The 27990-nt window shown below is 41.2% G+C and overlaps 1 protein-coding gene across 1 annotated transcript in view; it reads left to right on the top strand.

Moving 5' to 3' along the window:
- Positions 1–27990, top strand: part of Arhgap18 (Rho GTPase activating protein 18) — a 147041-nt gene that overhangs the window by 50626 nt on the left and 68425 nt on the right. The window contains exons 2-3 of the mRNA XM_032894913.1: positions 22310–22509; positions 25832–26067. Of these exons, the coding sequence (XP_032750804.1) occupies positions 22310–22509; positions 25832–26067 (436 nt within the window). The remainder of the gene's footprint in view (positions 1–22309; positions 22510–25831; positions 26068–27990) is intronic.

The raw sequence follows: 27990 nt of genomic DNA on the forward strand, positions 1-27990 counted from the left end.
GTCCTCCAGTGCTGGGCTAACAGACACATGAGACCAGGCCTGGCTTATTTGCATGGGTGTTGGGGCTTTTACCTCAGGTCCTTATGATTCCAGAGAGAGTGCTCTGCTCTTCACCACTGAGACATTTCTTCAGCCTAAGAAATTTTAGTGTAAGCTTAGCAGTCCATATCCCAACCATATTGTGGGCACAGTCTCTTTGCTCAAAACTCACAAGGCCTAGGATATTATTATGGGTAGTTTTTGATTCATCAAGTTTTCAGTGCTTAAAAAAACTTAAGGATTCTACCACTTTATTTGTTTTTTTGTTTTGTTTTGTTTTGTTTTGTTTTGTTTTTTTTGGTTCTTTTTTTCGGAGCTGGGGACCAAACCCAGGGCCTTGCGCTTCCTAGGCAAGCGCTCTACCACTGAGCTAAATCCCCAACCCCGATTCTACCACTTTAGAACGAATTCATTCTCTCTCTCTCTCTCTCTCTCTCTCTCTCTCTCTCTCTCGCTCGCTCTCGCTCTCGCTTTGGCTTGCTTTCTTAAATTTACAATTTTTTTTTAAATTTATGTATATGAGGACACTGTAGCTGTCTTCAGACACACCAGAAGAGGGCATCAGATCCCATTACAGATGGTTGTGAGTCACCATGTGGTTGCTGGGAATTGAACTCAGGACCTCTGGAAGAGCAGTCAGTGCTCTTATCCACTGAGCCATCTCCCCAGCCCTTAAATTTACAATTTTTAAGGCAGCAATTTTTTTTTAAAAAAATTCTATAGTCATATAGTGCATCCTAAAATATGTCCCTAAATTGCAATTGATTAAAACAAAATGTTGAGCTTGAGAGATAGTTGGGGATTGGTAGGGACCCAGAGATAGATGCCCTTCCCTGCCACCTGGTCTTTAAAAAGCACAGCTAGAGGTGACATGGCAGGCTGAATTAAGGTGTGTCAATTTGAAAGGCAGTGTTGACACAGGATAGTGATAACCACATATGGAATGGAGGTGCGACTTGAGGTACTGTTCTTGCTTTTATAGGACAACTGTGCCTGTCACGCCCTTACAAAGAACAGTAAAGCTGGAAGCAGGCCAAGCTTTCTCTTCTCGGAGTAGAATCTTCTTTCCCAAACTACCCTGTGATAATAACTTAAAAAATAGACCGTCTCAGGCTATTAGTATGGACTAAGAAAGATGAGGACGCTTCAGGTGTGAGAAGGCACTGGAGATAAGATGTGGGTGCAGCCGCAGTGATTCATGGAGCAGCAGCCCCAAGTGAGAATTAGCTGGATGTTCGAGAGATTGCTCATAATTTCACTTGTCTCCAGTGCACTCCATCGCTTACTGCAATGCACATTAGGGTTTAAAATGGCCCAATGAATTATGCAAAAACTGCATCTGCAGAAGGGGCTGTCTTGCAGCCTAATGCAGCCCAGATGGAAAAGACCCTCTTTTAATCCTGGTTCCCACAGTACTTGGAAGCGTTTTGAGGAATAAGCACTCAGAAGTAGAAGTGAATGGCCTTCCACAGCAAATGAATTCCTTCTGCAGGGAGGAACCGAGAGCTATTTGTGATGCAGATGGTTTCTCTCGGTTTGACTGTACGCTCTTATCATTTGAGATTTATAGAAGCAAAATGGAAATGCTTGCTTTAAAGATGGTTCCACTAGAGAAATTCCGTCTGCCCACCTGGCCCAATAGGCATTATTATTATTATTATTTCGAAAATGACGACAATGAACGTTTAAATGCCAATTCACTCCAATCAAGGAAACATGCAAATTACCTCTCTCCATGATCATTAGTTACTACTGAAGAGATGGAATTAGTTAGCATGCCCTTACTTTTATTAGCATAATATTAATGCAAATGATCAGTAAGGGTTTCTTTTTTCCCTTCTTTTTTGAAAAAAGGAGCCAAGAAGAGCAATTATTAAGAGCTTATTTCCTCAGTGAGGGAGAAAAACAATGTCTGATTAGACTTTTAACCGAGCTACCTGTGCCATAGATAGACCTACTTGGACCTAAACAGGTACCCGGATTAAAATCAAAATGTCAGTTTAGCTTTCCTCTTGAAGAGCAACCAATAATTCAATGGAAGTACCTCAGAACAAAAATGGTCTTCTGTTACCTGTAAGCAGTCCTGAAGGAGACCATGACAGTGTGTGGCATAGCCCTGTGTTTGGGAGGTTGCTTCAGAAGGATGGAGCTTTTAAAGCCCCTGGGCTTCATCATAAGACCTGGTCTCAAAACAGCAGAAGCAGTGGCAATTAACTATCACATAGATTGTGTTTGGAAGATACTGCTTCTTAAAGGAGGAAAAAAAAAATAAAGAAGTGATACCAGCGACAACTCCAGGTCCCAGCAAAGGAGTTTCTATGAAGAGGACAATGATTAATTCTTTATTTGCTTAGAGGAAATGGGCTTGAAGTAAAGGGAAGCGAGGTTGAATTAAACAACAGGAAGAGGTTGTTGGCTGCAGAGAGTTTTATAAAATTAGAACAAGGTATAGGAAGAACCTGGGATTTCCTTCTTACCTCCTCCACAGACTACAGCTTGGTTTTGTTTGGTTTTTCCACTTTCTGGCTTCTCGCCCTGGCCCAGCTGCAACACCTAGTGTGTCTACAATTACAGAACACAAACCACAGCCCTTCCCCTCTCTGCCCTGCATTGTTCTTTTCCTGACCTCTTTAAACAATGCCTGCTCTGGTCAGAGGTGAAAGCCGGTGCCTGTACTGTACAGTACTGCGTCTAACGTGCAGTCAGGATTTGTTGAATGAATGTCCTCCGAGTTACAGCTTACACATCTATTCATTATTAACAAGCATGAACCAGGGTTCCAAACATCACTACCAAAACGTCGACATGTTGCCACCATTCAAATCGCAATGTTCTTTGTCATATTCATTACTTTTTTTTTGTAAAGATTTATTTATTCTATATAAGTACATTGTAGCTATCTTCAGACACACCAGAAGAGGGCATCAGATCCCATTACAGACGGTTGTGAGCCACCATGTGGTTGCTGGGAATTGAACTCAGGACCTCTGGAAGAGCAGTCAGTGCTCTTAACCACTGAGCCATCTCTCCAGCCCATCATATTCATTACTTAAAGTGGAAAATATGGAATAAGAATGGAGGTCAGTGGTAGAGCATGTGCTTAGCATACCCAAGATCTGTAGTTCTCATCCTTCCTAATGCTGCGTGCGAGCCTTTAATACAGGTCCTCATGTTGTGGAGAGCCCACCAACCATAAAATTATTTTCGTTGCTACTTCATATCTGTAATTTTGCTACTGTTATGAATCTTTATAAATACATGATATGCAGTATATCTCATGAAATTTCAAAGGGGTTGAGACCTAGAGGTTGAAAGCCACTGCTATGGATTCGATCCCCAGCAAACACGCACATAGGTGATATAAATAAATATTAACGTCATCTTAAATAATAATTATTGTTTTTAAAATATTGCTTAAAGGCAGCATTCAAATTGATATCTATAAAGAAGGGGTAATGACTAAATATAATCACTGTTTAATGAAATTGTATTGAAGTAATAAGGCTGAAAATTATCTTTCCTGGACCAGGGAGCCAGCTCAGTGAATGAAGTGTTTTTTTCACACAGGCACTGAGTTCAACCCTCAAAGCCCAAATAAATAAGTTGGGTTTATAATCCCAGTGCGGAGAATGGAGAACTAAGTGGATAGCGGGATAGCAAGCCTAGACTAGCCTATTTGGTGAATTGCAGCCAGTGTTAACCTCTGGCTTCCACACATCCTTGCATCCTCTCGTATCTGCACCCATGTGAATACTCTCCCCAACCCCTTCACACTTCAACCACAAATACAAATACAAATACTTCTAGGTATAATGCAGGAGAGGTTTTGTTGAGGATGTGGGGGAAAGATGTCAGGGGTACCTGGAAGGATTCAGAGTGATCACAGCCCTGAGCTGATCCATGTTTGTTGACGGGAGACTTGAGACCAAGAGGCCTGAAGGCCAAAAGGCTAAAAAGGGCAGATATGGCCAACATGACTTGATTGTACAGGGATGGGCAGCTGAAGGATGGGCAGCCCAGCCTCTGGACTGGAGAGTGTGAGTAGAGGGCAGGGTTATAGGCACTTCACCCATTTGCCCTGGGTCTGAGACCTAACAGGGTTCACAGACATTTTTCACATAAACGCCATGCCTTTTATGTTACAGAACCTGCTTCAGGGAACAACTAGATCGTTGATGAGTTGGGAACCCTTAACAGCCCATACTCAAGCGTGCGATTTAAAAAAAGAAACGAAGACATCTAAAGTGTTTCATCTACACCTTAGCAGTTGTTCTCAACTGGTGGGTCGTGACCCCCGTGGGGTCCAGTGACTCACAGTGATTGCATATCATATACTTACATTATGTTTAATAATAATAGCAAAATTGATTATGAGAGCCTAATGACATAATTTTATGGCTGAGGGTCACCTCAACACGAGGAACTGTATTAAAGAGTTACAACACTAGGAAGGGTGATCTTTCTGCAGACATATCCTTGAAAGGAGCAAAGGAAGTTGTTTTTTTTTTGTTTGTTTGTTTGGTTGGTTTTTTGTTTGTTTTTTTTTGATGTCATCATCTCCATTAGCATCTATGTATGATTCCTTCTACCTGAATGTGCTGTGTTCTGTTCTGGTGGGCATTTCATCCTCTTTTGAAACCTATTCAGAATATTCTGGTTCTCAGGATTCTCTGCCCTCTCTTCAGTAGCATGCCGATTAATGTCTTGTAATGTGATGGTTCTAAGGCAACAGATTTTTCTTCTGTGTCTTTCTGGGTAACTTGGGGCATAGATGAGAAATGAGTCTTGGAAACCTTGGCTAGTGTCAAATTGGGGCCTCAGGAAGTTTGGTCTGGGGGTCGTCATCTTGTGAGGAAATAAATATCAGTTATTCTGGATTGTTTCTTTAGAGAGACTTAGCAACAAGGGAGTCTGGGACTGGAGCAATTACAAAGCAGAGGGGTAAATACAGAAGACTGGAGATGGAATTGAGTGGGGAATTCTGTTCCGATCCCTAATCCTAAGCCACAGTTCATACAATAAATGAAGCTCAAGCCAGTAACTCAAATAGCATTGCAACACAATCCCAAGATATACTAACTGGGTATTTGCATGCTGAGGAATGCTGGTAGAAAGATATTACAAGTCTTTGTTTCCCATGTTTGCTTACTAAGCCATCATGTTTAATAAGAACAGAAGACCCTCTGTGCAGTGAAAACACTACAAATCTTCACTATGCAGACCTTTATTGTGCCAAATGCATTCACCCCTCCTACACACACACACTCACACACACTCACACACTCATACACACACACTTAAGCATATACACACTCACACACACACTCACACACACTCACACTCACACATACTCATACACACTCACATACACAAACACAGACACTCACACTCTCACACACATTCACACACACACCACACACTCACAGACACATACACACACACTAACACTCACACACACACATACTCACACACACTCATACACACTCACATACACAAACTCACACACACACACTCTCACACACACTCACACACACTCACACACTCACACCATATACACACACACCACACACACTCACAGACACATACACACATACTAACACACACATTCATACACATACACACACTCACACTCACTCATACACACATACACACACACTCACACTCACACACATACACACTCACACACAAACACACACACACACACAGCCAGTTACGGGAATTTGGATCTCGTGACTCAGTCTCGGCTGTGTGTTAGGTGGCATGGCGTGCTACTGTCCAGGAATAGTATCAGTTGTGCTAGAGATTTCTGTTTTCAGCTACCTTCAACATTTCCTTTTCCTCCCACCTTGGACATTTAGGTCTCCCTGCTAGTGGTATCCCTCTCGATATTAGAGGTACCCCTTCACCCCTGGTTTCCTTCTAAACAAAGTTTACTGTCTTTTACTGGAAATGGTTATTTTTCTTTTTCTGATCATTTATTATTTAAATGGTAAAGTAAGTCCTGTTCCCCCCATTTTCACACTGTATTTTTAAATGTGAAATTGTTGTTGTTCCCTACCTGCTGTTTTATCCTTCAAAGGATTTTTAGGCTGCGTATTTTCTCTCAAGTTTGGATCAGCTCAGGATCCAAAACATGTTAAGAAAATTTAAAAAACGGTCTTACATAATTTTATTAAAATAAACCTTCAAGATTGAGGGATCCTTCCAATTCAAGGATCTATTGAACAGTTATAGATACTAGCCTGAGAAAGGACCAAGTCCTCAGGAGGGGGATAGTTTACCTTTACGTAACCAAGCTACATAGCAGGTAGAGAAAGATGTTCCCTGAACCTAAAGCTAGGTGTATGTTTATAAGGCAAAATTGGAGATGGAAAGTGTACGTTGATTTTATTGAAGCTACATTTGATAGAGGTTTGAGGGACTGGATAAGGAAGTGGAGAAGCCTTAAGGTAGGAAGACAGTTCGTAAGCAGATATACCCATTGCTTCCAGGTTGCAAATAGAATGGTGCAGTAATGGTGGTACTCAGTGGATTTGTATAAGAGTTTTATTCTCGATTCATATATGTGTTAAGAATCTTGCTTTTAGCTATAGTTGTTCTGATATCTTCCCCAGTCTCCCTTTCTACCCCTCTAGTTTTGTGATTAAATTCAAGACATCTGAACCTTTTCTATCTCAATTTAAAAGGAAATATTGTCTTGAAGTAGCCATAGCATATACTTTGTGACTGAATGCTGAACACTCTTTGAAAGAAATGCAGGTGGATTGTCTTCGAGGTTGTCTCTTTTGTTTTTGGTTTTCTTTTTAAGCAATTTCTCAATCCTATTTCCGTGTAGAACCAACTTTAACACTTGACTTATAAAAATGCTTCCTGACCTTCCACATTTTATGATGTTTGAAAGTCATTATGGTTTTCAGCCTACTGGATGCAGACTGCTTTCTTCATAATGTGTTATTGGCCACAGCATCGCTGGCATTACGAATGATTCAGTTTTACCTGAGGAACAACTCTATACATCGTCTTTCCATTTTTATATTCTAACGCAAACACAAATACCCTTTCACTTTTCATGTTGCCTTCCAGGGTTTGTCTGGCTGTTAGAAGCTTGGTGATATACCCCTATAGATTTCTCAAGGGTCAAGATGACTTTTCTAATTTACTGGGATACTTAGGAAGATCTAAGATGGCTGAATATTACCTTTGTCTTGTCCAGAACATACCTGTGTGCTTAACTTCAATCATCATCAGAAGATCTTGTCTTTTATATATTTGTTTTAGAAACACATATGCAAGTTTGTTAATGGGCATATGAACATCCCACTGAAGGGCAAGGCATGGCCCATAATTTAGTATTATTGTCTTTAGTACTATTTTAATACTAAATTTAAAGATACTGTTTGGAATTTTGGTTTTTTTTTTCTTACAAATATTTTGTTAGTATTTAAGATGTTGAAAGTCAATAGCAACTTTGTTTATAAATTGTTGAGGTATCAGAATATTGTAACTTAGGGCCTAGAGTCAATGATGGGAGGTCTAGGTTAGCATGCACTGGGCTAGAGTTTGATCCTTACTAGAAAGGGAGGGGGACGGGGCAAGAGAGCTAGCAAGAGACACTTTGAAAAGGGGGCACACAGAGGTGAGAGAGGGGAAAGAAGAGACGGAGACAAGTTGGGGGAGAGGAAATGAGAATAAATATGAAAGTATGAATATGAACATTGAAAGAATGTATAGATCTGATGTTCTCGGCATACAGAACTTCCTGACCAGCATCCAATGTATATTTTCTGGATCTTAGATCTTGAAATAACAATTAAGTCTTTTTTTTTTAAATACAAGGTCTCAATATGCTACAGTCTGGCCTCACTCGATGTAGTACAGGGTGATCATGAACTTCTGATCCTCCTTTCTTTACTTCCTATGTCCTGAGATGACAGGCATGCACCATCAGTTACGCCTGGTTTTATTTGATATTGAGGACCAAACCCAAGGCATCATGTGTACTCTGCAGGCGAGCATTCTGCCAACAGAACTGCCTCCTCTGTCTCCTATTGCTAAGTCTTGAGGGAAATTTTCACTCTGCTGTCCATGGACCTGTGTGAGTTAATCCCTGTTTAAAGGCTGTTTTGAGAACTAATAGAAGTTGTGATAGGGGACTTTAGATGTTGACTCTCGGAATGTCAGGAGGCAGAATGGCCTTTGGTCTTTGTTAGTTCGTCTCCTCTTTGAGTTGCCTCTGAAAATGTTTTGATAACTGATAGTCTCCTTGGAAGGAAAGCAGCAGCAGAACTTTGAAAACCAAAGTGGAGAAAAATGTGATTTCCAAGTGTAGTGAAAAGAAAGGATGAAAGACTGATGAAAGCTTCGAGCTGACCGCCATCTTTAAAGCCATCGGGTGGGTAAAAAGAAGAGAACTATACAGTTGATTGTGAGGAAGCCAGGTTCCAGCTCAGAAAACGGAAGTTTTAATAGTGTATTTCAGACAAACTCAGGAAGGCTGGGAGAAAGCAACCTAGGGAGGGAGGGATTCTCTGAAGATGTTTTTAATCCACTGGGATTGCTGAAACAAAATTCCTTAAATTGGGTGGCTTTATAAAAAGAAACGAAGCAAAACAAACAAACAAAAAAATACCCCACAAAAACCAAACAATGTTCTTATAGTTCTGCATATTAAAAACTCCAAGATCACAATACCATCAGGGCCAAGCATGCTGGCATACACCTGTGATCCCAGGTGAGGCACGAAAGTCCTAGGTTCCAGGCCAGTCTAGAGTAGACAGCAAGACAATGTCATAAAACGGGGGAAAGGGGAAAGAATGCCTTCTCTCTGTTTCTTCGGCCGGCAGAAGGAGGCAATGCAGCTTGCCTTGGGCTTCTTTACAAGGACATTTCTTCATTTTCCTGAGGCCCCAGCTTCCATTGCCATCACATTGAGCATTAGGAGGTCGATGGATGTATTCAGGGGGTAAAACTTCTATTCAAACCATAGCAAGGAGCTCTATAATTGTTGCAAATCTGGGGCAATGTTTGAGCATGGCGGCCATTGAGAATGAGTGTTGTAGCAGTGACATCAACATGAGAGAGGAAGGGAAGATTCCCACTGTGGAAGGTGTGGTAGCTACCACAGGGCCTGAGTCTGTGTCAGGAAATACGTGTCCTGGGGATTGTGACACTCAGGAACTGGGATGTTCACACCAAACAGTTGTCAGACCACTGTTGTTCAGGAAGAGCTGGAATAATTTACCTACATCTGGTGTGGGTTTCATTCATCATGCACCTCTAGGTAAATGGACCAGAGCTTTACTGAAAGGCCATCTCTGGAGAATGTCAACAACAAATAGTTTCTTATTATAGAGATTAAGGTACTAGAACAATGGCTGGCATGTTTTGCAAACTACAGGCCAATTTTCTTTCCCTTGCTCTGTAATGTTAGCTCCAGGGAGTATCATATCAGCTTCTTCTTGTGTGCTTCTGTTCCCTTTGGGAATCATACTTTTTATTCAACATCCGAGAGAAGAGTCACAGAGACATCAGGTGATGCTTTTGTCAATGTTAGGGTTTCTCAAATTTCTCAGCTGGCTGCTTTTCTATTTCATGTCTATCCTTTCTCCGTAGTTTTATGCAACCAAATACTTTGGATATTAAATGAGGACTGAAATTTCAGTAGCGGGCTGAATTCCATAATTAATAATCAAAAAACTTACAAGTATTTGTTAAGGCAAATAGTGTTTGACCCTAGCAAGACTAAAATGAAGAGAAACAGTAGAGGTTTGTGCCAAGATACATAGTCAAGATGTGAAGACACAAGTATGAGCAGGCTGTCAGAGTACAGGATGATGTGGTTAAGGGTTGTGGGAGTCTGTATGGGCAAGATGATACCAGCTCCCACTGGAAAATAAAAAGCCCAAGAACTGAAGTTGAGTCATGACAGCTAGGGAACACAGCACACTGCAGAGTTTTGCACAGAATGCAAAGTAGATGCTGCTGTTTATTGTCCAGGGAGCTGAACAGCTGCCAAGACCAAAAGAGGAAGGAATTCTACAGAAGGAACTGTATGTAAGGTCTGGTGTTAACGGATTGGAGTCCTAGTAACATAATGAGCAAGTAACATGATGCCACTTGATAGACTTTGAACCAATGTCTCAGTGATCCTGGGATTGTTATGTCCCGTTATACATATCTTCAACATTGGAAGATAACTTTGAAAATGAAGAACTCCTTGCTCTGATTTAGCTAGTTGTTGAGTTATGTCTGTAAGTTAGGAGGAACTACTAGCTCTAGGGAGACTTTGGGGGAACCAAGGAATAATCAGGAACCAAGTCTACCAGGAACCAATGCTCTAAATAAGAGCTATGTCTCTGACCACCATTTCAGGATCCTATGTCTGTACCTAAGAGGACTGAATGACTTCAGTCTGTTCCAGCCATCTCTCCCAAACCCTCTTTGTGCCTTCCCTAACTTCTTAATCGACCTCACGGTAGTGTCTGCTATCTGCTTATTCTTGTAGTTATGTTGACACAGGATGAAAAGCTTTTAAGGCAAAACAAAAGAAACAACAATTACAAAATCCCAAAGATGCATGATGATCCATTCATTTGTTCATTGTTTTTCTGTGGTAAGCAACAGGTAGTCAAGTGCATCTGTAACCTCTAGAAGGCTGAGGTAGAATGATTCTGAGTTCTGGGATAGCCTGGGATATTTCCCAAGACTGTCTTCATTCATCCCCAGAACACCTTCATTTCCTGTTGTTTTACTGTCTGCTACAGTTGGATGGATACTCTGAACAACCATATAACAATACATCGGATGTTCAGGGACTTATCTTTAAAGGGGAATCTGAAAGAAATTAACAATTTTATTTTTGTCCTCTACGGAAATCATTAAAGATGGCAGCTTACTTGAAAAGTGAAAATCAACTTAGTGGTCCTTTTAAAAGGTTAGCAATTAGGTGAGAGGGAGAGGGAGGGGGAGAGGGAGAGGGAGGGAGGAAGACAGGGAGAGAGAGACAAGGAAGGAGGAGAGAGGGAGAGGGGGGAGGAGGGGAGGAGGAAGGGGAGAGGGAGGGGAGGGAGGGGAGAGGGAGGAGGAGGAGGGGGAGAGGGAGGAGGGAGAGGTCTTTTTTCTCTGGAATGGCTTCCCCTGGGTTGTGGGAGTTTGCTAACCAGTTTCTCTCTGGCCTTAGACATTGTTAGGGTTCCTTGTTTCTGGGTGTCAGAGCCACTTCTAATAATTACTTTTTTTCAGCTAAACAGCCAGCATTCACTTCCAAAGGAAAGCAAATGATGGGCCATTCATAGGCTGCAACTCTTCCCAGCCATGCTAAGGGAGCAGCTTCTGATGGGCCATTCCAGGGTATTAACAGCTTTCTCATTCCCCCTAGTATGGATGACTACCTTACTATCTCTGCCGTAATGAAAGGAAACCACTGGCTAGAAGCAAGCTTCTCATATGCAGCAGGGAGATGATGTGAACGAAGAGGAGCAAAATTTGAAAACTTTAAAAAACATTTTTAGACCAAACTTTGGTTTGTTTTTAATGGGTTATATTTGAAGTCATGCTCTAGGATGACACCAATTATGTTTTAGAACAACTCACTATCTTGTTGAAATAATACATTTTTACTGCAGATTACTTTTCTTGAGATAGGTCTAGGGTGCCACAGGATCTTTAGAATACAGGTTCAGATATCTGTATGTGACACTTTACATCATTGGGATCTAACCCCAAGGAGTCATGGTCTAGCTCTTAATGTGTGTCAATTCAACTTTGCTTTAGGCCTCTTATAGTTCATCCCCTGACAGATTAGCAGTGTGAAGTCACTAACAAAGCATGAGTATTTTTCTTCTGGAGTTATTTTGTAGCTGAGCAGGTGTATCGGGGGGTCCTGGCTGGTGGTGCCGCCCTGCCGAAGGGCCTTAGAAGAATAGGACATGAAAAGCTTGAGAAGCATGTTGAAGAAGCCCGGAAGGGTCTATGGCTAATGATTGAAGATAAGATAATGACCCATGAATAGAGTGGCTGGATAGGTGCTGTCAATTCAATTGGGAGTTAGTGCAGGCCAAACCTGCACTCCTCTGTGAAGACTTAGTCATACTGTTTGAGATTGTGGGAAAGGTAATGGGGTAGGTGGCTGTAAGGTCTAGGAATAGGGATAAGGAAGACAAATAAAGCCATGATAGATAAAAGGGATACCCCAATTCAGGAAGACAGGTGGAACAGAAGTGAATACTGATTTCAAGAATGAGAAGAAACCCTAGGCCTAGCACAGTAGGCCAACAATGTTGTGGTAAGGTGTGAAAGCCAGGTAACCCAGTGATGCTTTAGTAAGGGGTAAAAAGTAGGCACTCTATCAATGCTGTGGTAATGGGTGAAAGCTGGGCACCCCAAGTGATGCTGTGGTAAGGAGGAAAGCTAGGTACCTAGTGATGCTGTGGTAAGGGGTGAAAGCTGGGCACCCCAAGTGATGCTGTGGTAAGGGGTGAAAGCCAGGTGCCCCAGCGATGCTCTGGTAAGGGGTGAAAGCCAGGTGCCCCAGCGATGCTGTGGTAAGGATGCTGGTTGAGCAATGGCTTCAGAATTCTCCTTGAAGGAAAGGGTTTAGAAGTTTTTCCCTCAGAGCTGGGTCTTTTAGGATGACAAGGGAGAGAGAGAGGAAGAAGCTAAGCTTGTAAAAGCATATGGCAACATTTAGAAAGGTGAGAAAAAGATTCTTGGTTCTTCATTAGTTTCTAAAAGTGTTTGTTAAAGCATGTGTTTTACCTACCCCTTACCAGAAAGGAAAAAGGAGAGCCCCAAGGGGCCAGGTGGTGGTAGGATAGGCCTTATAGCTTGACTGACAGCAGTTGGAGACATGAGTAGACATAAGGGACAGTCTCATCGGATTGGTCTTTTAACTTATGTGAGGGTTTTCTGAAAGACCTTGTATTGTCTCATACAGTTTGTTATGAGCTAACAGGTTTGATTATAGCCTTTTTAATTCCTACTAAGAGGCAGGCAATCATGCAGTTCTGACAGCTACTTCCCCTATCATCTTCTTTACCACTACCTGCTATGTAGCATGGTTCTGTATTGGCTACTAACTCCAATGGAGTCAGCCAGGCTGTGTCTAAATTAACTGCTTATGGACCTGCTAAAGGCCAAATTCAGATTCTACTTTAAGAGGACAGCAGACTGTTATAGTGATTAAAAATGTCTTGCCAGGTTAGGTCAAAGGTCACGGACCTTTGCATTCCTAACGAAGATAGACACCTTGCCTAGTTAGCATTAGTTTGAAGTAGATTTGAGACAAATGGACACTGGAAAAGGTAGATGAATGAATCCACATGGGGCTAAATGACCCCACCAACTGTATCCCAAAGAAGAAAATGTTTTCCTGTGGCACAGGTATGGCTTCTAATTTTTCCCGAGTTTCCACAAAAAGCAACGATGTGAGTGTAGACTGAGAGCCTACATATGGGTAAAGGAAGAGACAGTCGGAGAGCTTCTAGAAACAGAGAAAGGAGCCAAAGAAGTAGAGAAGTAGAGGGGAAAGGTAGAGGCTCATCAGATGGATGTGAGGCTGGTAACAGGGGTTGGAGGAGAGAAAGGGAAGGGAACCTCAGGTTGAACAGGAACTTGAGTGCACTTGAGTGCATCCCAAGAGGGGCCCATCATTATTGCCATTCAGGGCTGGGCTTGAGAAAGACAGGCTATCGCAAGAAGGTCTAGTAAGGAGTCTGCTAGAGCTTTCCACAATGGGAAGTCCTGTGACAACCCTGAATGTAGGAATCTATAGAATGATATTGTCACTGTCAGCATGGAAGTGTGGGACCAGCATTCCTAGCCTTATGAGAGTATACAAAGGCCACATGTTGCTGAAAAAGAAAATAAGACACTCATCTTTGAGGTTGGAAAGATGATATTTAGACTAATTTTGGAGAGTACATCCCAGGGGTGAGTTAGAGTGAAGAATGTATAACCTATGATGGGGCAACTAAGGAAGCATCATGTGTCCCCCATTAGGTGATGGATTGCCCATTTGTCTACCAGAGACCTGAGGCTAACATTCTTAGGCATGACTCAAGAATAAGTTGAAGTTTGCTTTAGAGTCATCTATGTTGCTTGAACCAAGCAAGTCAGCAGGTTCGGTTGAACTTGACCTTAAAAGTCAATTCATAAACTGAACTTGGATACAGGCTTGCCATGAGAAAAAAGGAGCAACCCACTGTCAGAGAAGTGGAGGTCTGGTTACGCAGTCTCCCAGATCAGGATCAGGAAGCCTGTCTGGGAGAGGCAATGGTAGGCTTGCAAACAGTGGCCACACACACTGGCTTGCAGATGCTGGAGAGAAGGTTTGACTCAGTTGGCACCAGCCGTACGCTCTTTGGTCCCTCCAATTCCTGAGAAAAGAAAAATGAGAGGAAGAAGAGCAGCTTATTAAGGGGGAATTAGCTATAAAAATGCTTCCAGGGCAATTAAATTAAGTGTTAAGAGAGAAGGGATGCATAAAAATAAGCAAAGCTGACCCTAATGTTGTAGACAAAAGGTGGCCATTCTTTTTCCACTGCCTTCAGGTTCCACCAAAAAGTTGCCTTGTCTGGGGAACTTTGATGGTGAACAAGACATAAGGCTTTTTTCAAAAGGACAGAAAGGAACCCTATAAGGCGAGGGTGGCCCAGAGTAACAGTGCAGAGGCCTTTGTGTCTCATGAAGAGAAGCTCTGGCCAGAGACCTTCAGTTTTTTACAGGTCCTTTGGTTGACCACTATGAGTAACCAGAGAGAAAAGAGGCAAAGTGAGACCTCATAGAAGCTGCACTTGCAGTGTGTGAAACAGAGTTTGGAAGGTCAGTGACATGAATGAGTATGAAAAGAATTTATCAATGACATGAAAAAGTGGTGAATTTACTAAAAAAATTTACAAAAGGAACAGCATAGAGACTTCTACTGAGCGGGGGCAGATCTTCCTATAATAGTTACTTGCTCTTATTTTGTGGGCCATTTGTGCAAGATTCATACCTGGGTAGATAAGTAGGCCTCTCAGTTTCTCACTAGGAAGTGCAAATCGCATCACCCATTGTATTTCTTGACACTGGACTTCTGGGGAGCATGATTCATGGATAGGAGTTAAGCTTCTTATGTCTGTGAATAGCATAAGTGACCAAGGTCAGATACTAAGTAGTCATAGCGCAGTTGTTAAAGTGTGGGGGTTCAGCATTTATGTTTGTCTTTGTGTGTGTGGGTGTGTGTGTGTATGTGTGTGTGTGTGGTTTTTTGTGTGCTTTAAAAAAGTATAGTTTGGCTTGAAATATATTTTTCTCTTTATTGCTGTATTAGTCAGGCTTTTGTAGAGGAACAGAACAATAGACTGATGTAACAATCAAGAGAGTTTGACAGACAGCATGCATGGGATAGACCTGGGCCCGCTGCGCAGTTGTGTATACAACAGTTGTGCATCTAGGTCTTCCTGTCTGACTCCTAACAGAAGGAACAGGGGCTTCTCTGACTCTGCTGCCTGCCTTTGGATCCCTTTCCCCTAAACTGGGCTACATTGCCTAGCCACAATAGGAGGAGGTGTTCCTAGTCCTGCAGCAACTTGATATGCCAAGGCCAAGGGGAATCCTTGGGAGGACTCCCCTTTTCAGGGGAAAAAGGGATAACTGGAGGGTTGGTGTATGTATGTGGGGAGGGGGGGCTGATCAAAATGTAACATAATTAAGAGAAACAAAGAGGGTTTGATGGGTTGACTTATGTGATAACATCTAGGTAGGGTAACAATGGCCATACTTGCTAGTCCTTGAGATGTCTCTACAATTCCAGTCCGGCACTGAAGAGCTAGAGGACTCCTGGAGATGGGCTGGTCTTCATCCTATGTTGGAAGGCAAAAGAGACTGTGCTTTGATGCCAGCAGCAGATGCAGCAGATGTGGTGGTTTGAATGAGAATGGACCCCATAGGCTCATATATTTGAATAATTGGTCCCTAGAACTTTTTGGGAAGGAATAGGAGGTGTGGCCTTGTTGGGGAAGGCGTGTTACTGGGGGTGGAATTTAGGGTTTCAATAACACACATTATTCCCAGTTAATTCTCTTTCCCCCTCATGCTATGGATAAGATTGTTCCCATGCCATACTTATGTGCCAGCTGCTATGCTCTCCACCATGATGCTCATGGACTCACGCTCTGGAATTTTAAGCCCACACCAAAGGCTTACTTCAGTAAGTTGCATTGGTCATGGTATCCCTTCACAGTAATGGGAAAGTAACTAGGGCAGTAGATGGCCTTGCTAGACCCATGGGAAGGCAGCACAAAGGGCAAAAAGCCATGTGTTAAGCTTTTCCTTGAGGACTTCTTGATTTGGCTGCCCTTGGAATGTGCCATCCATCTTAGGGTAAATCTTTCCATTGACAATAACCTGATCAAGCAGCTTCCGCTCAGTTGTGCCCAGTGGCATATCTCTTAGTATACTATATATCCAGTCAACTTAGACTGGATCACCACAGTTAATATAATAATTGGCATTTAGGGGTGTCTCCTATAGACATTTATCAAGATACATTTAGTCTAGCTATTCATAAACTCACAAAAATGCATCTATCGAGACAGACAGAAGTCAGTTCTATCTTTGAGGGTCTGTTTGGTATAGTAAACTGACCCCTGAGAAGGACAAGTTTTTCCATCTGTTTGCCGAGTTATACTGGAGAAAGATTTAGTCGTGAGACCTCGTCATCTCCTCTAGAAAATGTTGAGAGAGGTTTGCAATCTATGTTACAAGTGTATCTTTAAATTTATTTTAATAAATGTGATTTTTTTACATAAGCTATACATCACTGTTATGGTTGATAACAATATTATGGTCTGGATTGAAACTTTTTTTTTCTCTGATCAGAGTAAAATGCAAAAACAATCTCCACCCTTCTGCTCTATGTCCTCTACTCTAGGTCCTTCTTGTTATTTCTTGTATGGAGATAAATGTGAGGTGAGGAAGGATGGCTTCAAAATGGCTCAGACAGTAAAAGTTCTTGCTGCCCAAACCCGATGGCCCAAGCCCTACTCCTCTTGCCCAAGCCCTTAGAAACAGAAGGAACTCCTCACATTTCAAAATTTGTCCCCTCACCTCCAGGACCCATGGCACATGCACACATACAATAGTGATACTGATGATGAGCTAATAGTACTAATAGTAAAAGTAATAAATGTAGGACCAGAAATAAAATGGCAAATATAGTCATTTTTAATATTTAGAAACTTCTTTTTCCTCCCTCCCTCCCTCCCTCCTCCTCCTTCTTCTCTCTCTCTCTCCCCTCCCTCTCTCCCTCTCCCCCTCCCTCTCCTTCTCCCTCTTCCTCCCCCGCCTCATTAAGAAAATGAAATACGAAATCATGGTCTGTTATCCAAGAACTTCAAGGAAATGAATTTGCCTCTGAAAGGGATAGAATGAGGGGTTAGACTTTGAACTGAAGCACTGCATGCAGACCTAAGTGGGTGGATTTCTGCCTTTCACTGGTCCTCTGGCATGCACTGACAGTGGACAGATTGCCAGGAGAAAGGCTTATGCATGTGTGTAATGTGCTGTGTGCATCAGAGTCCCTCAAAATAGGCACCTCAGAGAGGGTCAGATGAATGAAGCACGAGTACGCTCTGTAGGAGAAAGAGAAATAGAGCCAGTGAGCCGTCGACACCTTCTGGGGATAGTAAATGATTTTTAGTAGAAAGGAATGAGCCCCAAGGAATGGACCACAGATTGGAACCAGGTTGCTCTCATCTCTGGGCACGGGAGCCACCCCTGAAAGAAACAGGGTATCAATGCAAATCTTATTTTCTGCAGTCTGAATTTCTCGAGAATTATTGCAAATTATGTCACTAGAAGAATTGATGGAGGGCCTATTTGAGTATAGTGAGGGAGGTTGGTGCCTTTCCTCTCCAGTGGCTGAGATCTCCCGGTTACTTGGCAAGGTTGCTAGGGAAGACATTTAAGAAGGTTGTATTTTGTTGAGAAGTTTACTTCTTCAGATAAGGGGATATGAGAAAGTCGTTGCGTGCTTTGGGGCAGAAAAAGGAAGAGAAAAATTAGATAGCCCTTGCCTCTGAGGGCAGTCCTAAGGCCTTCTACTTTCTTGTAATTCAAAAGCCAGAACTGTACTGTAAAGTGTAGGTTTTCAAGCCTTCAGGACATAGGGTACAGGAAATAAAAATTGGACCAGATTGCTAAATATGCATTCCAGTTCATATCCTATAGTTACAAATACATCTGCCTTTTGGTGACTTTAGGAAGAGACCATGGATGACCATGGATGATACAGAGGAAATCCGTATCATCAAACGCCCTGCGTAGGGGGAAGCTGTGCTCTTCTCTTTTAGGAATAGACGTGAGTGAATGATAAAGGGTACTGGCAAGGTAGGGCTTTTGAAATGATGTCTTAATTCCTTGTCACCATACTGTAAATATGAAGATGGTATTGGAATGAATAAACCCCAAGGCTTGCTTTTTTTTTCTTTAAATGGAAGTCTGCAAAACGAAATGAAAACAAAGAAGTAGGTTGAGACACCAGGAAGGACATCCCTGCTTTCGTCAGTAGTGCTTTCTGGAGCCCTGCCCACCCCACCAAGTTGCTAAAAAATCAGACCCATTAGCGTGTTTTTGAGAAGCAGATCGGTGGTTTTCAAAGTGTGGTTGGGGGCATGGGAGAATGGAAAACTCCTTTCAGGGGACTCAGAATCTATGCTGTCTTCATAGTGTCCCTGTGCTGTTTGCTTTTTCGGCTCTCATTCTGTCATGAGAAAATAGTGGCATATCTCAGGGCATGTGGGGCATAGCCAGAGACTGACTGCAGCAGATAGGAACATCCAGATGGCCTCTGTGAAGCTGGGCATTACATGTAGTCCCACAAAGAGCAGTGCTGCTCATCTCCCTTCTCATTCGTTTTGGGTTTGTCGCTTCTTCCTCCTCCTCTTCCTCCTCCTCCTACTTCTCCTCCTCCTCTTCCTCCTCCTCTTCCTCCTCCTTCTCCCTCTTCTTCCTCTTCTTCTTCTTCATCACATCTTTATCCTTGTCTTCTTATTTCTTCAATCTTCTTGTTTTTCTTGTTTGCTGTTTTTCTGTTTTTTTCTTCCTTTGTCATCTATTTTATTGTCATCTTTTTCCTCTTCTTTGTGTTCTTGTTCTCCGTCCAAAAACATTACATTCTTAGCCAACGAATAGTGCTTAATATTTTTCAGCTTTAATATCTAGCGCTGTAATAACAATTGATTAAAAAACACACAAGAGAAAGCTTTCAGCACCACATGCTGGCTGAGATCCTGTGGAAATGAAATCTCCTGCTCTAAGTCATTACACCTAGCAGACGGTGCTTTCTGGTTTTGAACACAAATTTCGGAATACACATTATTATTATAAAAGACCTAGTCCTTAAAAGAAGAGAAAATAGGGCAACTGACCATTTACCAGAATTGTTTTAAGACGGTAGCTGACTTTTAGCTCTTAGCTGCCTGTAGGATAAAAGTTAAGTGTGTTTTCAAAAGAAAAAAAGGGGTGCAGTATGTGAACTGGCCACATCTGAAAGAAAGTTTGTCTGAAAAGAAAGAAAGAAAGAAAGAAAAAAAACTAGATTGACAGAACCCAGCAAAGGATAGGAAATTACTGAATACTTGTTGCCTCCCATTCTTTACCCTTTAAAAATGGAAAATATAGTACAACAAGATTTACCAGTAATACAAAAATAAAACAAACAAACGAAACAAAAAAAAAAAAAAGGGTTCATGATATAGTGATTTTTATTTTTTTAGGTTATCGCAAATTGGTTCAGTACCTAAATCTACCCAAGTCACACTATTGAGTCAGCGCTGAGGTATAAGTTGGTGCTCTGTGCACGGTTTGAAGGCGGGGCTTGACAGACAAAATGTAATAGTGCTGTGATTCAGTGCCCTGGAATTTTTCTGCACATACTATGCTGCCTTAATGGAAATTTACCAGAAGTTTCTTGCCAGAATAAACACATTTCCTTCAGGATTGAGAGGCCTAATGTTCTATTCACCTGTATCTCTTCCCTGTGAGCAGATAAACCAAATTATCTGGAATTAGTTATTATACTTGTCCCAGTTCACAGGACTCACCTTGGTCTCCAACACAGGAACCGTAAGAGCTAGAGGTAGGAAATAAGAAAATGGCAGCCAATTTTATACTCCAGTGAGAGAGAAAACAAAAGCAAAGACACGATGCCCACATAGCTACCACAAAGCAAACAGCAGCAAAAACGAAAGGGGAACATCTGTGAATCGTCTTTAGCTATCCTGATAGGTGTCAGTCTCCCGGCTTGGGGGCTACATTCCTGTGACATAAACTGGATGAGTGGGTTAGGAGGGAGGACAGATGTAGCCTTTGAGTCAAGAATGGAGGAGGCCTACAGTGGACGATGAAGACTGGGTGAAAGAGATTTACAAACATTCCTTCCTCACTGACCCTGTCCCTGAACTCCACTTCAAGGTTGCTGTCAGGGAAAGAGGTATTATTTATGTGGTGGGTGTTTCACTCCATAGCCCAAGGTGACATTATGTTTGCAATGCTGCTGTCTTACTCTACTGAGTGTTAAGATTGCTAGGGTAGGGGCTGGGGATTTAGCTCAGCGGTAGAGCGCTTACCTAGGAAGCGCAAGGCCCTGGGTTCGGTCCCCAGCTCCGAAAAAAAGAACCAAAAAAAAAAAAAAAAAAAAAAAAGATTGCTAGGGTAGGGTGCCATGCCCTACTCCAAGGAGAAACTGTAATGATCCTCCCTTTCATTCTCACAAGCAGCATTAATAAAATATGTAAAAACCAACCTTAGCAAATAAACCTTGCCTACTAGCACCTCCCAGCTAACTGCCCGGTGACGGCCCATTTCTTTGGAAGTTGTTTTTTTTGTTTTTTGTTTTTTGATATTTTTTCATTTTTAACAAACTATTTAGAATTCAACTGGATAGATTTGTCTGAGTTTAAGGACCTGCTCTCTCACATGGCATTAAGATCCTACTCTTTAAATAATTAATGGAAAGACCCTTTTAGACGTGAGAATATCATTCATGGATTACTAGAGAATTTTATTTATTATGTTTCTCTTTATTGTCAATATGTACAGGAAATAAAACCGGCCTAGCAATTATTGTTTCTTAGCCGTCCTTCTTGGGAGATAAAATGCACTTTGAAATTAGAATAATAAAACACTTTCCACCAATTACCATCCCCACTCCAACAGTACTATTAAAATTGAAAAGCATTTTATGTAAAGCAAGGAACACCAGAGATGAAAGTGTTGCTTCTTTGAAGTGCTTACGTGCCATTTTCTTTCTATCTGTAAATAATGAGAAATGAAAGTTTATTTCCATTCTGTGTTGGTTTTTATTGTAAATTCTCATAATTCAATGTCAGAAGTAGGTGGGGTGTGAGTCTAAGGAAAAGTACTTTATTGGAGATCATAAAGATCTCGTTCAAAGGCTGCTGAGAGAGGCAGCAGGAAAAGGTGCTTGCTGCTAAGTCTGGTGACCTGAGTTCAATGGCAGGGACCCACACAATAGCAAGAGAGAACTGAGTTTACTGAGTTGTGCCTCAACTTCCACACATACTCCATGATTTGTGAGCCGCCTTCTACCCAGAGTAAATAAATGTAATGAAAAGTAAATCTCATTCGATTCATTTTTTCATAAATAACAGGAAATGTCGGAGGCAATTTCAAGTTATTCAGAATTTCCAGTAAATGAGTATTTAGCCATGTTAGAAATTATTTATATGTACAGGTCATGAGTACATTTATAAGTTTTAAAAGTGCTTTCTTCAGTAGGCTGTAAAGGAAATTTCATAAATTAGCATCTGTATATTTCAGTATAAAAAGTAAGACAGAAATAGCAGTGGTACCTTATTCACAGATGGAAACAATGGCCTACAAGTTGGTTGAGTTTGGTATAAATATAATTGATAAAAATTATGCGCTATATAAAACTTACTCCCCATTTTTTTTTGTGTATGAATAGCCAATAATCAAGTCTCATTCTACTACTTTCCAAATTAAAAGTGTCATACTTAAATGTGTCTAAGAGAAAGGGCAAATTAAGTGGTTCCTTATTCCTTGTCCTCATTTTTGGTAGAGCACGTAACTTAAGTGAATCATCAAACCGTTTTGCTTGGAGTGTTGCTGACCATAATACCCCTCAATTAAGAAAACAAGGGTGAACTTAAGGAGTTTCTTGATCCCCTAACCCTGTGCTGTGATGTTTTGGAAATGGTGTTAGTTTCTCATCTGAAATGAACCACATTTTGTTTTGCATTTATAGTCGCAGATATGGCCAGTACACCATGAACCCAGAAAGCTCCACCAAACTTTCAGAGAGACCTCCATTCGATCGATCGAGTTCTCAGGATTCTTTGGATGAAGTGTCAATGGAAGCCTATTGGACAGAACTAGAAAACATCAAGAGGTCTACTGAAAACTGCCAAGAAGGTCAAGAGGCCATAGTTGTCAAAGAGCCTGATGGTAATGTCTAAGTGGATAAGATAGGTCTTTATGAATGTCCAGAAAGGAAGGCAACAGACCCCAAATAACCATGCTGGTCGCCATTGAACTTGAAGGTTACTGAATAGTAGCAGAGTTACCAGGTACAAGTGTTGTGAGCAAACTCACCTTGGAAGGATAACCATTCTATTAGGGATTCAGTGAGTTAGACTTGCAGCTTAAAATCTCATCTATACTGACTTTTATTCCTTGCATACTATATTAGCCTCAAGGCTATTTTATCTCCAGGAAATGGTGATAGCAAGCTTCCAACTTTGCAGTGGTTCCGTTTTTCCATTCGTCAAGTAGCTTGATTTGTTAGAACCATGCTGTTTTGAAGTCTGTTTTCTTATATCTCAGAATGCATCACTGCAATCTTTCTCCTTTAAGGAAGAACAAATGAGTTCATTCTATCTACTTTTCCATGTATGGTGGTCTTTTGAGCATTCAAAGGTATTCATCTTGCTTCTAGCCAATACATTTCTGTCTGGCAGATAGATATAGCAACCTGTGTATGTGGTTTTTTGACCTCGGCTAGATCTGGTCCTGTATCGCTCAGCACAGTATCCAGACAGCATGCTCTGTCAATGGAAGGGTACAGCTTTGGATGCTAAAAGACACAAGCATTTTCAGCTCCCTTATGTGTTTTTTTTTTTTTCTGGTAGTTCGTGCATCATTTTTTCTTTCTTTTCTTCCCAACAGTATTTACTGTTATACTTGGTATTCTAAAGTCAACATGTAACACTTCATTTTTAAATATTTTTCCTAAGTTTTGTACTATTTATTTAATCTCTTAAATTCATGAAGTCGCCATATCTGTGATGCCTGATTTGTCTTCAAAACTGCGGCTTTCTTTCTGTACGATTCATAAATATGTATGTATATTTTCGTGTACCAGTAGTTATATAAATGCTAACAAACAAAATTATTTCCAGTTCTGTGATCCAATAGTATAGACATCCTCAACTTTCACCTCAGTGTCTGATGAACTAACGAGCTATGTAACCCTATAAGTAGGACTTTCTTTTCTGATACTCTTTTAAAAAAATCTCCCAGTAGTAATCTGGGGTCTGGCTTCTGACCTCTTGTTCAACAGGATCTTATTATGTAGAACATAATTGTTTTTAATTTTTTAATCCTCCTGCCTCAGCCTTCTTAAGGGCTTAGATTATAGGTGTGTGTCACCGTACCACCAGGCTTGGATATTTTTCTCAATTTAATATTTTGCAGACTAATAAAAGAAAACCATAGTCAGCTAAATCGATTTCTCATTCATGTTCTCCTATGCTTTTCTAAATACATGATGAATAAAACGTATCTTATTTGTCATAATTATTAATCTTCTCTCAGTCTGTGTTTTGAGACAGAAGCCACTTGCCAGTCAGTTAGTAGGGAACAATATATTAGGGAAAACCACACTTAAGCTTTGACTTCTCCAAACTTAAGTTGAATTAACAGATGATGAAGACCAATGGACATAAGTCTGTATACTCATACTTTCTTAGATGGTATTATTATTATCATCATTATTATTAATTATTTGACATGATCTCCTGGAACTCACTATATAGATCAGGCTGGCCTCCCACTTATAGAGATCTGTCTGTCCTTGCCTCCTGTGCTGGGATTAAAGGCATGAGACACAGTGCCCTGCTCTTCCTAGATTTTAAATAGTTTGGGTTTTCCTTCTATTTTTTAATGTACTAAGTGGGTATAACAATCTTGTTTTCCTTTTGTCATGACATTGTCAGGCTCCTTCCTCGCCATCATCTGGGTAAGCACACCTAGAGGATCATTTTGCCTATCTAGTCATCAGTAATCACAATGGCCAGATGTTTTCTTTGAGGCCTGGGCTATTGGCCCTTGATTCTATATTCAAGTATTTGCTCTACTGCAGAAGGACAGAAATCAGTCACGAGTGACACAGATGATAATGTTTGCAAAATATCATGATCTTTTGGTTACGAAGTAGCTCTGATGGCTCTCATTTAGATTATACAAGAAAAAGCAGAATTAAATATGGCGAAGCTTCTGAAATGGGGTGTAGACTTTTTGTGTCTTTTGTACCTGTCCTTACTTTTTTATTTCTCTCTGAACATGGTACTTGAGGTGACTCCATTTCTAGTTTTCTATCTGTTTTTCTATAAGCTTCATTAGGTCTTAGATAATATAGCACCCCTCGATGTACAGGAAATGATTGGTTCCAAGACCTCTGGAGCACTCAAATCAACAGATGGATACTAAAATATCTTTTACAAATTTGCATAAATCTATTTATGTACTCCTGTATTCTGGAAATTGTCTTTGTGTTATTTAGGGTTTGTGAAGCAATGCAATGTAATATACAGATAGTTATAATGTTGTGTTTAGGGAATGACAAGAAATTAAATGTCTATGGTCAGGCTTGGTTGGGCATTGAGGAGTCTTTTACAGAGGGCACCAAAACTTATAGTCTTCCTGAGTTACATAGTAAGACTCTGTCTAAAGAAAAAGAAATAAAGGAACGGAAATGCAGTTGATACCCATGTTCATGTCAGACACTGCTTTTAGCAGCACATCAAATCTAGCTTAGCTGTATCTTCAGATGCAGAGACCACAGACATGGAAGGCAATTGTATTAATTTATAGCCGAATTCCTACTTTGCTCTAAATTGATTCCATTATCTAATTAGTTTTCATGCAATCTCTTTTTTTGTTGAAAATAATGTGCTTTAAAAAATTCTTTAATATCTATATTATCTGATGCACTCATTTGAGAAAAAAATTAAAAAATTTAATTTGAGATCCCCAGTTATATATATTTTTTTCACTGCCTCACCGTATGCCTCATTAGCTACATGGAACTGAGAAAACAAACCCTTTCGGAGATTAGTTTTGGGCTCCGAGATAGCCTTGAGTTTAAGCCAAGAAACTAGGCCTCCGTGCACGCTCTCAACACCGACTTCCTGAGCCACCCTCTGGAACGCGTTATCTCCTCATGGCTCGCTCACCTCTAGAAGGAGAACGACGGCCGTGCAGCTTTCCCTAGTTAATATGCAGGAAGTTGTGGAGGTTAATTACATGTGAAACAATTTTAAAATTTTTAATTAAGTATATATGAAATTGACCCAAAATTTGCTATTACTCTGGCCAGAGAGGATGGCAGTTGTCCAAGTTTCGAATAAGAATTCTCAGCCCTATGCCTTGGTTGTAGTAGAAGCATTTCAGTCAGGATTTCTGATAGTCTAAAAGTATGAACGTGTTTTCATTCTCTGTGATTTCAATGCCATTTCTCTTTTTCCTTTTTAAACAAAAACTGTTTTAGAGGGAGAACTGGAAGAAGAATGGCTCAAGGAGGCGGGTCTGTCCAATCTTTTCGGAGAGTCGGCCGATGACTCTCAGGAGAGCATCGTGTTTTTATCTACGCTGACCCGGACTCAGGCAGCAGCCGTCCAGAAACGGGTAGAAACGGTCTCCCAAACCCTGAGGAAGAAAAGCAAACAGTACCACATTCCTGACGTCAGAGACATATTTGCTCAACAGAGAGAGGCACAAGAAAAAGTAAGATTCTTTTCTGATAATGAAAGCAAGTGATGAAACGCTCGGAGTCCTCTGGACCAGTCCAGTTCCACTCAAGTCATTATGAACGTAATGAGCACCTGTTCTCTACCCAGCGTCAAAGCACTGTGTTGGCAGTGAACCCTTCTTGAGTTTCGCCCTTCTAGAAGTTACCCCAGAGAGACCAATACCCAAGCAAGTTCAAATTCCTTGCAATAATCCTGTACTAGGGAGGATGGGTCCTTGGAGTAGATGTGCCCGTCACACCACTGAGTGGGAGAGAGTAGTGGAGATGGCCTTCTACACAGCTTGAGCAGTAGTTGTTTCTGATAGAAAGGCAGGACCCAGGGCATTAGTTCCTATCTATTATTGCTTGAGGAAATCGTTGAATTTCCAGTTCACCGAAGGATAGGTAGAAGTGGAGTATCAGGTAAGTGATAGCATTCCAGGAGCTGGGTTTTTGAGATGGGAAGGAATGTTCTCTTTGTGTCTAGCCCCCTGCATCCTACATGGCATATAGATTTGAATTAAGATGAACCCAAATGGTTAATGTTTTCACACAAGATGCTGATGCTGATGGAAATAGAAGAGTGTGAAATGAAGAGACTTAGTAGACAGTAGAAGTACTAGACCTGTGTGGCCCTGAGCAGTACTGTGCATAATAGCCCACTGATAGAGCACCGACAGCTGATCTATGAGGAAATAAGGATTGATTTAATCATGTGGAACTTTCGTCAAGAAGCTCTCGCTACCAACAAGGAGAAGTCTGCTGGTGTTTTTAAGAGCACAGAAAAATTTTGCTTACTGGCCTAATCAGCTCTGGTTTAAAAAATTCAGTAGAATCAGTGGGAGTGTAACAAGAGAGTTCTTGAATAATGGTTACAATGGCAACATTAATAGTAGCAATTGCTGCCGTAGCTACTGAGGTAACGGAGCTCACTGAGTCCTCTCAGCTGTCTTGTAAGTGAGGTGCTAACATTTCCATCCTGCGACTGAGATTCATAGGCTTTAAGTGACTTGCTCAATGTCCTGCAGATGCTAAACCCAATTTTGTTTGACTTTAAAGCATTTTCTCTTCTGCAGTATTTCCACTTTCAAACACGACTCCGCTTGTAAGCAGCCTGAACTCGAGACTCCGTTTTCAGTATAAGCAAAGAGCGATAAAAATTTCATGGCTTTTCATAAAAAGCAGAATGGAAGCGCTCACGTTTAAGACACTTTGCTGTTGGTGATGTCGTTACGCAGACGGCCTCTACTTTTTGCCATTACTTTGCTTTTCTGCAAAATCCTTTGAGTTGCAGGCTGTTAGTTTGCTCGCATGGCCTGCTGCAGATCACATTCAACGCATTTACAGAAAACCTCCTGGGTCACTGGATTGCTTCAGGCGCTTGTCTAAGTTACATCCTTGTTTGCTATCTAGTGGTTATTTGGGACATCTACCAGGGCTGGAGGATGGAACTAGGTTTCTAATTATAGAAAAATGAATGGTAAGGATATACAAGATGACATTTCCTCCCTAATTAAAGAATATTGCCTTCTCTCTAGCCCTGCCCACTCAGAAAGCTCAGAGGAAGTGACAAGCAGGAATGGGCAGACTTAGCAAAATATATGGTGTGGAATTCCTGCTAGTCTTGAGGACGGCATGGTGTTGCTACTTGGAGCTATAAGAGTCTTTTAATTTTCCCAACAAATTCCTAGAAAAGTCTAACCCGTCTGGTTTTAGAATCTAAGATCATTGGTGGCCTTTATTATTGGTTTGGTGTCACTGAGAAAGAAGTAGCACAAGCAAATTAAGATAATGTTTTCTTTTGCTGAATGCCTTTAGTTGAAACACCACCATTCTTCAGAGGATGACTTTCCATTCCCCTCCCTTTAAGCATCCATCTCTGTTTGTGGTTTTTCTGTTCTGGGGTAAATGTGTGTTCT

This window comes from Rattus rattus, chromosome 2 (genome assembly GCF_011064425.1).
Source record: "Rattus rattus isolate New Zealand chromosome 2, Rrattus_CSIRO_v1, whole genome shotgun sequence".
Classification (NCBI taxonomy): domain Eukaryota; kingdom Metazoa; phylum Chordata; class Mammalia; order Rodentia; family Muridae; genus Rattus; species Rattus rattus.